The sequence below is a fragment of the Bos mutus genome, chromosome 6 (assembly GCF_027580195.1).
Source record: "Bos mutus isolate GX-2022 chromosome 6, NWIPB_WYAK_1.1, whole genome shotgun sequence".
Classification (NCBI taxonomy): domain Eukaryota; kingdom Metazoa; phylum Chordata; class Mammalia; order Artiodactyla; family Bovidae; genus Bos; species Bos mutus.
This window is the reverse complement of record NC_091622.1, coordinates 43,368,969-43,381,834: the sequence shown is the minus strand read 5'-3', so window position 1 is coordinate 43,381,834 and position 12,866 is coordinate 43,368,969. Positions and strand designations below refer to the sequence as shown.

General features: G+C 39.6%; 1 protein-coding gene across 5 annotated transcripts in view; it reads left to right on the top strand.

Annotated features, from left to right (window-relative positions):
* Positions 1–12,866, top strand: part of PPARGC1A (PPARG coactivator 1 alpha) — a 326,216-nt gene that overhangs the window by 303,047 nt on the left and 10,303 nt on the right. For all 5 annotated transcript variants that reach the window (XM_070372208.1, XM_005897077.3, XM_070372210.1 and 2 more), the window contains exons 8-10: positions 2,174–3,092; positions 3,658–3,759; positions 3,911–4,031. In XM_070372208.1, coding sequence (XP_070228309.1) covers positions 2,174–3,092; positions 3,658–3,759; positions 3,911–4,031 — 1,142 coding nt within the window. The remainder of the gene's footprint in view (positions 1–2,173; positions 3,093–3,657; positions 3,760–3,910; positions 4,032–12,866) is intronic.

Below are 12,866 nucleotides of genomic sequence, written 5' to 3'. Positions count from 1 at the left end.
TTGAGGATGTTGAATGTCATTTCCTCTAATTCAAGGGCTACATCATTTGGAATATTTGACTGTTATTTACTCAGTAAAGAGAGATTATTCATCATTATTTCTTTGAGCATCTTAGCTTCCTGTGAGAAATATTTGAAATCTTGTCATTTCTTTGCTGAGAACTGGTATCTTTAAATTTGTTGTAGTGGTAATTGAAGGCAGGAGAGCGTGTAGTGTTAACAGAAACTGGTGTATATGAACATGGCAGTGCGAAGGGTAGAGGGAACAAGAAGAGAGAGGGGAAGGAGATAGATAGGGAAAGAAATAAAGAAAGAAAAGCAAGAGGAGAAGATAAAAGGAAGGGAAGTAGGAGGAGGAGCTGGAGGAGGGGAAGGAAGAGAGAAAACTGGCCATATAGGAATTTCTTTAGATTGAGTAAAAGATATGCTTGTCTATGAAGAGAGAACACAAGAAGGGTGAGCTTCATTCAGTAATGTGACCTCTCTATTAGCTCTAAGCCAAGAGTAGGGGGAGCAGGCATACAGTAGGCTGCTAATAAAGGGAAGATTTCTGAGACTCAGATGTGTCACAGAGGAAGAGCAGTGTTTGCTTCTCTTTGTGTTTGCATTTCCCTGTCTTTCTGAACTGGGATAGATTTCCAGAGTCACACCTCTTTGTATTTTTGTTCATGTCTTTCCCTCATTTGGGGAGAATTAGCTATGTGTGATAAATATTGCCAAATATTGGTGTAAAAATATTTCATTTTAAGGAAAATATTAATTTCCTTTCTTTCTTGTAAAGTAGGGGAGAGAGGCAGTGTCTTCCTGTTCATACCAAAACTTCATGTGGCTGTCTGTGACCTACTTGTGTGCGTATATATATATATACATACATACACATATTTTTTTTCCAGCAAGGTAGAATTTTCCTTGAAATGTGCAGTTGCCTTAAGTCTCACCCCAGGCTTCTTAGCAGACTTGAAGTTCTTTTCTGCTGAATAGCATTCACCCATCCTCCTAAATAAAAAGTGTATTGTAAACTAAAATGTTCCCTTGTAAGCATAAAGTCATTTGAACTGCAGCCTGCCCTTCTTCAAAGTTCCTTCAACTCTGCAGCCATTCCACAATTCTTCTTCCTGGGCAGAAAGGGCTGAGCAGGACTTACTCGGGGTGAAACTGACAGAGCCAACCAGCCTTCACAGTCTCCCACCAAGACTTCTGATGGAATTTTCTGTCCTTCTGTAGAAAAGCAGGAAAGGCAACAATTTACAGATGTCCCCCCTTCTTCCATTATTTTTCCTCTCTCTCTCTTTTTTTTTAATTAGCTAGTTGCCAAAGCTTGGATTCGTTTCAGTCCTTCAACCTCATAATCTACCCCGACGTGCTGCTCCAAATAAAATGGTCCGCCGGCACTGCAATATTTAGTGTTACTGTTCACTTAGGTTTCTGTTGCAGAACCATATTTTAGACAGAATGTATTAGTTATGCTTACAAGAATGTATTATACCTACATTAGCCATGGTTTACTAAGTTAATGAACTGTGGAGACAAAGAATCATTGCTGTCAGGTTGTAGAGTCATCTGGTGCCCTGCCTTCGCAGACCATATTTTACTGAACTTTGAAGTTGCCTATGGCTTCCCCACCCTGCCCTGCATTTGCTGCCATCCCACCTTTTTTTTTTAAAGTTACCTAAATCTTTGGCACCACAGGTAGATATCTTTCATTGTACAAAAATTCCTACCCGCCTTGCATCCTCCCCAGTGTTCTTTGCAGACAAACATGGCCAAAGCCATTCACTGAGTCCCTTGAGTACCACTGCATTCATTTTCCATAACACAGACGACAGACTACCCTTGTGAACCTGAACTTTGGTTCTGCCTGGTGGTGATGCGTTCATGTTTCCTGGGAAGCAAGAGCTGTTAGCATTGTGTTTGAAATACAAAATATCAGGGCTTTCACTGCAGTCTTGCAATGCATATCTGTCTTTCCTTGGTGACAGAGGCTTCTGGGGACAGAGTCACTTTTTCAGGTCTTATCAGGAATTTAGTTTCCTTTGTTTTTCTGTGAGTTTTAACCATTGACTGAAATCTTAGGGAAGTGAGGAAAATGTGTCCTGGCACTTAACAACATTCTATCTCTTTTCTTTCCCTCTCTCCTCATTTTTTTTTTTTTTTTTTCCTTTTATTTATCTTAGGCCTAACTCCACCCACAACTCCTCCTCATAAAGCCAACCAAGATAACCCTTTCAGGGCTTCTCCAAAGCTGAAGCCCTCTTGCAAGACTGTGGTACCTCCACCATCCAAGAAGGCCCGGTACAGTGAGTCTTCTTGTACCCAAGGCAGTAATTCCACCAAGAAGGGGCCCGAGCAGTCTGAGTTGTACGCACAGCTCAGCAAGACCTCTGTGCTCACCAGTGGACACGAGGAAAGGAAGGCCAAACGGCCCAGTCTCCGGCTGTTTGGTGACCATGACTATTGTCAGTCAATTAATTCCAAAACGGAAATACTCGTTAGTACATCACAGGAGCTCCACGACTCCAGACAACTAGAAAATAAAGATGCCCCCTCCTCCAACGGGCCGGGGCAAATACACTCTTCCACAGATTCCGACCCGTGCTACCTGAGAGAGACCGCGGAGGTGAGCAGGCAGGTCTCTCCCGGCAGCACCAGAAAACAGCTCCAAGACCAGGAAATCCGAGCTGAGCTGAATAAGCACTTCGGTCATCCCAGTCAAGCTGTTTTTGACGACAAAGCAGACAAGACCAGTGAACTGAGGGACAGTGATTTCAGTAATGAACAATTCTCCAAACTACCTATGTTTATAAATTCAGGACTAGCCATGGATGGCCTGTTTGATGACAGCGAAGATGAAAGTGATAAACTGAACTCCCCTTGGGATGGCACGCAGTCCTATTCATTGTTCGATGTGTCGCCTTCTTGTTCTTCTTTTAACTCTCCGTGTAGAGATTCTGTGTCACCACCCAAATCTTTATTTTCTCAAAGACCCCAAAGGATGCGCTCTCGTTCAAGGTCCTTTTCTCGACACAGGTCGTGTTCTCCATCACCATATTCCAGGTCAAGATCAAGGTCCCCAGGCAGTAGATCTTCTTCAAGGTAAACCTTGTCAAAACCCACCCAAAGCCTAAGATATCCCCAGGAATTAAAAAACAAACAAACAAAAAAAACAAGCATTTAAAACCCACTAGCAGCCCAGCCCCTCAACAGCATGTTCCTGGTGCTTCCGGAACTAAGGAGATTGTTGTTACCCATACATTCTTCCCCATCTTCTCTTAAATCTGTCCTCATTGAGCACAGCACATGAACCAGTCAGACCAGAGAGAGCAATCTGTAGAAAACTTGCTCATCTAACTTTTTCCATTACCTGGAGAGCTGCTCTGTGCAGAATAGTTGAGATCCATGCAAGATAAAGCTGACAGGGTACCAGGCTGGCGTTCAGCAGTCACATCCATAAGAGATGTTGCAAGAGAACATGTCACCAACTCCCAGACCTTTAAGCTGACTAGAGGTTCGCACACTGTCACTGGGAAATCTCACTAGTAGTTGGGAACTGAAAGCCGGTTTATGTTAAGACAGAATTCCAGGGGCTACTCAGTCATGCTGATAAACTGGGTTTTGCTGGCAGTTGCAAATGCCCTTTTTGTTTTTCCTTCTCTCTCAGATCTTGCTACTACTATGAGTCAGGCCACTGCAGACACCGCACACACCGAAATTCGCCCCTGTGCGCGTCACGTTCAAGATCGCCCCATAGCCGGCGGCCCAGGTAATGATGCACGTTCGCTTCCCTCCGTGCCTCTTATCCCTCGAGTAGATGACAAAATGTAGTCCAAAACCCTGCCCCCTCCCTAGTTTATGATTCATTTTGCTCGTGCAAATGGAGGTGGTTGACTTAATGATGAAGTTATGTTTCTCAGGTATGACAGCTACGAGGAATACCAGCACGAAAGGCTCAAGAGGGAAGAATACCGCAGAGAGTATGAGAAGCGGGAATCTGAAAGGGCCAAGCAGAGGGAGAGGCAGAGGCAGAAGGCAATTGTAAGCAGCCTGGAGCTTACTTTCATTTTACAGAAGGGTTTCTTTTTTTCTCTCTCTCTCATTTTGGGGGGATGTGATGGGCATAGATTAGAAAATATGGTAAGGATGCTGTTAGAATATGCAGTACTCAGACTTTTGGCTTTAGCATCAGTGATACCTCAATCCCTCTTAACACTGATTACTGGAAAATAAAATAAGTCCGTGTATTTCTCCTCCATACTACCTGTTTTTCACTCATCTGGAAGCTCATTATTGCATTTGACTTTTGTTTCTAAAAATAGAAGGAGAGCTGTATACTGGTCCCATTGACCTAGAAGATGAATTCTTCATACTGTTCTCTACTGCTTTTTGCTCTGAGTGGAAAATGAGGAGGTGTCACTGGATGGTTTCATCTTTTTGGCAGATGTGAGGGTTGTGTTGTCCATGGAGAGACTGTATTTGAGTAAGATTTAAAGGCAATGGTAGAAAAAGATTTGCTAAGTCCCTACTTCTTCCTTGTGCTGGGTCAACACCTCAGACATCCACATTTCTTATGAGCTACTTTTCAATAGCCTATCATGGATTTCAGCACCACTTACTGTAGGATATTGTGTTTACTTGACACATGGACACTACTGACCCTTTGGGATAAGGATCTAGATAATAGGAGTCTAGTTCATTCTGTTTGTCAGATCTTAGAAGGCAAAAACTGGGTCCTCCAATTGTCAGCATCCAGTACTTGTCCCAGGCAGACATTCCTAGTTGATTAAGGAACTCTTTCCCGCTGAGCCCCAGGAGAGCCTTGAGGACTTTCACAACCTGGTACTCCAAGAAGCCATGGCTCAACGATCAGAAATGGCACTGTTTTGTTCATTGCAGTTGCTGTCTGTTAGCTGCTAAGTATCATTTCAGTGAAGATCAACTTTTGATACATCTTGCATACAAGCTAACCAGGGCTTGCTGCTACTGCTGCTAAGTCGCTTCAGTCGTGTCAGACTCTGTGCGACCCCACAGACGGCAGCCCACGAGGCTCCCCCATCCCTGGGATTCTCCAGGCAAGAACACTGGAGTGGGTTGCCATTTCCTTCTCCAATGCATGAAAGTGAAAAGTGAAAGTGAAGTCTCTCAGTCGTGTCTGACTCTTCGCAACCCCGTGGACTGCAGCCCACCAGGTTCCTCCGTCCATGGGATTTTCCAGGCAAGAGTACTGGAGTGGGTGCCATTGCCTTCTCCAGCCAGGGCTTAGGGAAATGATGGATATGCTACCTTAAATACAACCAACAACCATCAAAAAATTCTTGACAAACCTACATAAAAGAGCTGACTAATAAAGTCCAAATCAAGCATTGGCCAACAGTTATCAGCTGGAGGAAAAAGGTTAACTGAGAGGTTTGTTAACTCAGGCACTCAAGGAGAAAGAAGGGAGAAGTAATTGAATATGTAGGCTAAAGGTCTAGGGCTTTGCTGCCATTTAAATTTGAATCTACCTAAGACCAAATTAAAGGCCTTGTGAAAATTATAGCACTTTCCCTCATTTTTCTCAACTTTCAAATTAGCTGTAATATTAAGATCTACCAGAGTATCATTAGTTAACATTTAACAAGATGAATAAAAATGGAAAATTCAGCTTTTCTAATTTTGCTGTTTTTAATTAATAGCCTGTTGAGTAACTATAACAACTCACATTTACAGAGTGCCATATAGTTTACAAAGCAGTTCATATACACCAAAGAGAGTCATGTTGAGTAAGCATGTAAGTAAGTAGCTATTTCAGTGTTTTCAAATTCATATTTGATGAAACTCTTCATGTGTCTTCCCAGAAGAGTGACACTAAAGAGAGAAATTATTGTGTCATATGTTTGCTCATTTGCACAAAATGTAACACAGCTATAATCAAAGCTGAGTAGATAAATATAGATAAATGGTATGTGCTTTTATTATTCTTTCCAAAGATAATATAGTGCCAGATACTTACTTGGGTGAAGAAAGGGAAGGAGGGCTCCTTTTGCTAGTTTGGCTCTGAGCAAATAGATCAATACTGTGATTCATCTGTAATATACTCTGTATTCCATAGATGCCAGAGCCAAAAGCACTCTTGAGGCCACTAGCCTCAGTTTGGAAGCAGATACCACCCTGCCTTTCCTTGGTGTCACAGATGTTAACAAATTCCTTGGTTAATCTTTTGACTAAGACAATATCAATTCCCTTTGAAAGAAGGCAATTATAGTGCAAATGTCAACTTGACGTATATTAAGTCATTATAATTAACTAGATGTTTGTGAGAATTTTGGCTTTGAGATTTTCATTTTTGTTTTTTAAAAAGCAAATTAAAAAAGAAAAATAAGACATAGAAATTATTTACTAACACACTGACCCACAGATAGTAAGAGATTAATATAAAGATTTGGGACTTAACTGTTAAACCAGTTAACCGGTTGGACAATTAGATGGTATTTCTGTAAATATAAGTGAAAACACATGACTATGTGAGAGACATTTGTTAGGTACCTGGGATACAAAATTAGGTAAGACTTCATCCCCACATCTTAGGGGCTTCAAGTCCACTGACTGGTAAAGATACGCAATGTGTTCATTGCTGTCATAGAGAATGTATCTAAGGTACTGAAGTGGCATACAGGTGGGCACCCAGCCCTGGGAATGAGGGAGGGCATCCCTAGAGAGTGTGAGATTGATTTGAAATCTAAAGGGAGGAGAGGGCAAAGGTTCTTTCCATGTGAGCTGTCCAGTGTGGTAGCCATCAGCCAGGAGGCTAATTAAGCTAGTCCCAAATTTAAATACACTGTGTAATTGAATTTTGAAGACAGTACCAAAAAAAAAAAAAGAGTTTAAAATACTTCATTAATACTTTTTATGTCAATGACAAGTTGAAACAATAATATTTTGGCTGTACTGAGCCAAGTGAAATACATTATTAAAATTAAATTTGTTTCTTTTTACATTTTAAAAAATGTGCCTCTGAAAATTTAAAAATTACATATGGTACATTATATTTTTATTGCAAATAACTATTCTAGGCAGATACTTTAGCTCATACTAAGTCTCTGGAAAAGAGCAAGATATATTGGGAAACTGCTAGTCATTTAATTATAAGGCTAGGGTACAGAAGAGGCAGGAGGTGAGTCTGGGGGGCTCCCCGGTAGCCAGATACTTGAAGAGTCTTGTAAGTCATCATAAAGATTTTGAAGAATATCTTGAAGGCATAGTGGAACTGTTTAATGAGGTTACCCTTAAGAAGTTTTTCTGACTGATTTCCTTCCTGAAAATGATCTGCTTTCTTGTGCCATAATGCATTTGCAAAGTGTATTTTTATGGAGTTGGGCAAGGAGATAAAGGCAATGATTTTTGACTCATTTGGCTAGATTATCTTGAAAACTCATTCATGAAACAGTTCAAGGAATTAGGACAGTTTGCCTAATTTGGTCATGTAGGTGATTTTCATTCAGATTTCTGAGACACTCTTAAAGTCATGAATGAATAGCAAATTACATTTGGAATATCTTGGGTGGAATGCTGATTTATTCATTAATTCAGATCAATTTTATAATCAGGGGATGAGCAAAACAGAGACTCCAGAAGGAAATGAAAAAAATGTTACAATCATGTAATAGGTATTTTACAAAGTTAACCTTTGCTGTCTTGTCTTGTGGTCCCTATTGACTTTTTTTTTCTTTAGTTCCATAAGAAGGAGATAGTGTAGGTCATCTATCAGGTTTTTACTGTGTATGTGTCCAAAAGTCTTTATTCAGACCAACTTCAGTGCACCAAATCAGACAGCTAAGAAAGGACTAATAATTAGTAATTAGTAACACAGAATCATATGTTGTGGTTGAATGTTGTCATTGTATAAGTCGCTGCTTTTGTCCAGTTTTCATCTAAATGATCTCAAAAACCAGTTCATCCTCTGCTTTTCTCAGTCTCACAGGCTTGAAATAATTCAGGTTATATTAGAACTCTGCAAGCCAGAGTCTAGTATTTAATGTCTAACTGTCACTGCTCTAATTTCTCGTGGAGTTCTAAGTCCAACTCCATTTGCAATCTCTACAGTTTCCTGCCAGAAAACATGATAATAGGATGTTAATTTAAAGGGCAAATCTAGACATTATGAAATGGCTCAGTGCTTAAAACCAAAACCAGATGTGCTTGGGCAATGACTATTTCTTTTCTCTTCTCCATTGGTCAGTATGCAGCCTAGGAGCCAGAAACAGAGGCTCATCCCTGAAAATTATCAGCTTCTTCCAAATGAAAAAATCAAATAGTTGTCTAATTTCTCGTAGTTATTCTTTTTGGGGAAAATAATGTCGTTTTCTGTTCAGGCCTTTTCAAGAGCTGTTCCATATGGGTGAATATGTTATAATATGAGTATAAATGCACTATTTAGAAATTTTCAGTTCTATCAAAAGTAGTTATATGTGCTCTGAGTCTATGGTTTTCATGTTTTCTGACTCATCATGGTGTTTACTTGCTCTTATTTGTGTATTAGCTTTTAAGGAGACTAATCTAGATTTTTTTTTAATTTATTTTTTAATTGAAGGATAATTGCTTTACAGAATTTTATTGTTTTATGTCAAACCTCAATATGAATCAGCCATAGGTATACATATATTCCCTCCCTTTTGAACCTTCCTCCCACCTCACTCCCCATCCAACCCCTCTAGGTTGATACAGAGCCCTGTTTGAGTTTCCTGAGACATACAGCAAATTCCCATTGGCTATCTATTTTATGTAAGGTAATGTAAGTTTCCCTGTTACTCTCTCCATATATCTAACCCTCTCTTCCCCTTTCCCCATGTCCATAAGTCTATTCTCTATGTCTGCTTCTCCATTGCTGTCCTGCAAATAAATACTGCCCTGCAAATATAGCAGATTTATTCTGTATATATGCATTAGTATATGATATTTATCTTTCTCTTCCTGACTTACTTCACTCTGCATAATAGGCTCTAGGTTCATCCACCTCATCAGAACTGACTCAAATGCATTCCTTTTTATGGCTGAGTAATATTCCATTATGTATATATACCACAACTTCTTTATCCATTCATCTGTCAATGGACATCTAGATTGCTTCCATGTTCTAGCTAAGACTAATCTGGATTTATTCAAATTTATCCAACCTTAGATAGTAGTAGGCACTTACTGAAGCACAATACTTTGGCATCTGTTAGAATTCAGTAAATGTTAATCTCAACACTAATTTTCAAACCCTTTTTACCAAGACTTGCTTATTTTTTTTTATGAGAAACAACTGTCATATAGCTAACTGGGCAGCTCTACACTCTCTGATAGAGATTTTGATGCTGCAAAGTCAGTTAATTCAGTCATTTTTTTCTTTATTTATCCCCTGTCTTGATATAATGAGGATTTACCATACCTGTTAATGCAACACAAATCTTCAATTTTATTATCCACCTCATTAGCAAACTAGCTTTTGTAAAACTTGAAGCTAAAAGATACTTGATAAATGTCCTATCCTCCTTGATAGTGAAAACTGGTCTGAAAATCATTTTTCAAGGAGGTTTTTTCCAAAGGTTTAGAGTTCCTCCAAGCCTTTAAGAAGTTGGAAATGTTATTAGGCATTTTGATTTCTTTTCCTTTCATCTCCTGTTTAGAAATTAATGTCTTGAAAAATTGGCTGCAAGTGTTAAGGTTTTTTAAAGATATGGAATCTATTCATCTGTCTAATAAAACTGCAACATGTTAAAAATAATTGATTATTCACTAGACATTTTGGCCAGTCTTGGGAAGATTTTTATCTTTGCTTTTTAGACCTTCAGATGCCTTTTAATTTCATTTTTTTTTTTAACAGTAGGAAACCAAACACTCTAATCATTTTCTCAAATGAGAATTTCAACATGTATTTAGTGTCTGATCTTTGTAAGGTAACAAGACGTGGTCCCATTCCTGTGTTATATAAAAAGAGATTGACAGTCAAATAGGTGATTTTAAGGGATTGTGGACCAGCCATTTCTATTTCTGTCTCTCCTATCTAGGTTGTGTCTTCTTTTTACCACAGAATGTATCAGTATCTGATATAAAAGGTCCTCTGGTTTATTTTCTTTGTGGGATTATTGTTGCATATAGTTTCGTATAAAGAAGCAATTCAGAGACTATCCCGATATGTCTGCATATGGACGTGCATATGGTCGATTTTCGCTTTAACTTTGAATTTCCTTGAAGATGAACATAGGCTGTGTGTATTCCTATAATGGTAGCTGAGCAATTTCTGTATGATGGTTCAAGTTTTTTTCGCTCTCTTCTACATTTCTCCCTCCTTTTCCTCTATACAGTAGTAACCTTCCTAAAAATGTTCATTAAAAAAAAAAACAAAAAAAAAACAGTGCATAACACTCATGCCAGCAGGCGCCAGGAAGTTTAGATAACAGTCCCATCAAGTTGGGCTGTTTGGAGGGAGCTGGCTGCATAAATAGAATGGAATGTGATGTGATGATTCCCTTGTTCAAGTGTACAGCATTGCCCCGGGATATCTCCCTTTATATTTATTGACCTCCAGGATGTGCTGGGTACTCTGCAACAACACAATCACAGCCTTCAGCTGAGACATACAATCTACATGGAAGTGAATTGGGCAGCCCACTCTGCCTGCTATACTTCATCTGGTCAGTTATGTAGGCTCAATAACTGCTGTCAGAGGAATTGTGTTTTACCAGTTGCTTCAGCAGAGTGAAAAAAGTGAGTCCTTACACTTAACCCTGTAAAACGAATCATGGAAACCTGTATTAGTACACCCAGCTGAGGTTACCTGGGCAAAGTTTTTCCTATGATAAAAGCGCCAAACCTGATTTTCCTTCTCCATTGTCTTAGAGACTCTCAGGGAGTAAGGGCCACACTTGGGCACCTTTGATGTAATGAAAGGTATGGAGCTGGGTCTTGAAAATGATTAGTTGCCTATCGATTGATTTTTCAATAAATATGCATTGAGAAGATTCTTGTTTTGTGTACTCTTAAATAAGTAGTCAACAGGACTGATATGGTCACTGCTTTCATAAAGTTTTCATTGTATGGGGATATAGACATTGAAGACATTGAACACTAAATAAGCTACTAATATTTAATTATAATTGGGCACAAGGGGCTTCCCACGTGGCTTAGTAGTAAAGAATCTACCTGCCAATGCAGAAGACATGGATTTGATCCCTGGGTTGGAATGATCCCCTGGACAAGGTAATGGCCACCCACTCCAGTATTCTTGCCTGGAAAATTCCATGGACAGAGGAGCCTTGTGAGCTACAGTCCATGGCGTCACATAAGAGGTAGTGACTAAACAACAGCACAGAATTACAAAAGAGAAGTAGACTGTTCTATTAGAGCAACTTATAATAGGAACTAAAACTCATCTGAGGTCTCAGAAAGGAAACAGTTGTTGAATTCACTGTAATTCTAGACAGTATGTATGTTGATGGAGAGGAGGGAGGGGCAGTGCGGAAAGGATATTCCAAGTAGCAGAGAAGCACCTGATGCAAAGGCCTTAGGAAAGAAAGGAGCACAGTATATATTAGGGACTGATGGAGAAGGAAATGGCAACCCACTCCGGTGTTCTTGCCTGGAGAATCCCAGGGACGGGGGAGCCTGGTGGGCTGCCGTCTATGGGGTCGCACAGAGTCAGACACGACTGAAGCGACTTAGCAGCAGCAGCAGCAGCAGATCAGTATGGCTCAAAATAGAGGAAAGGAAAGAATAAGGTGTGTGGGATGAAGCCCAAGATGGAGACAGATCCAGATCCCGGATCCAGACAGAAGGACCTGGTAGATTCTGTTAATGATTTAGGTCTTTCCCTAAATGTTGTGAGAAAGCAATGACATGTTTTAGATCTTAATTGGCATGATCCTCTTCTCTTAATAAAAACTATTCTGGCTGAAGTGAACAAATAAATTGGAGGAGGGTAAACAGCAGACACAGGATCCAAATTAAGAGGCTGTTATATTAGTTCAGAAGGACATGCTGGCAGCTTGATTTAGGGGAGATTAGATCAAAGGAGCAGATTTAGGAAGTAAAAATCCACAGGACTTAAGGAGTGATTGGATGTGAGGAGGGGACTAAGTGGGGAGAATTAAGGAAAGCCGTTGGGTTTTTGTCCTGAATAACTGGATGGATGGTGTTAACTTTACTGATACAAGAACATTGCAGGAAAAACCCAGTCAGAAGAGGATGAATTAGAGAGTTTGGTTTGGGTAATGTTGGTCTAGTTTGAGATGCCTAGGTGACATCCAACCTGGGATGTCAAATAGGTAGTTGGTTATTCGAATCTGAAGCTCAGAGTAATTTCCCTGATGAAAATGAAAATATGAGTTCTGCATATGGTGAAAGAAGATGAGACATGGATGCTCAAATCACCTGGAAGGATATGTATTACAGGATATGTCTATGAATTGTTCAGTTGTACTTCGCACGCATTTATTGATTGTCCTCTCTTTGCCAGGTCTTTTGCTAAATATTGGACATATGAAAAGGACATGCATTCAGTAAATAACAGGACATCTCTTTGCCTTAAGCCTAAATGACTTTTTTTTTTAGCATCTAAGACAACATATCCTAAGCACATCCAGAGAAAACGCTTAGGCAAGCTAAATCTGTGTGTTAGTCCTATGATTCCTAGTTTCTTCCTCCATCTAACTTAAATCTCTCCAACTGCAAGTTCATTTCATTCTTGTTTGTCATCGATAGATGTACAGGCTAGTTGATAAGGACATTCATATTAACTTCTTACATTCTTGAAAAATCTTTTTTTCAGTTTTGAGAGACATGATCATCTTTGGCCTTATCTTCTTGGAACAAGAAATATAGGATTATATCTTACACTGAGAATGTGTTCTTATT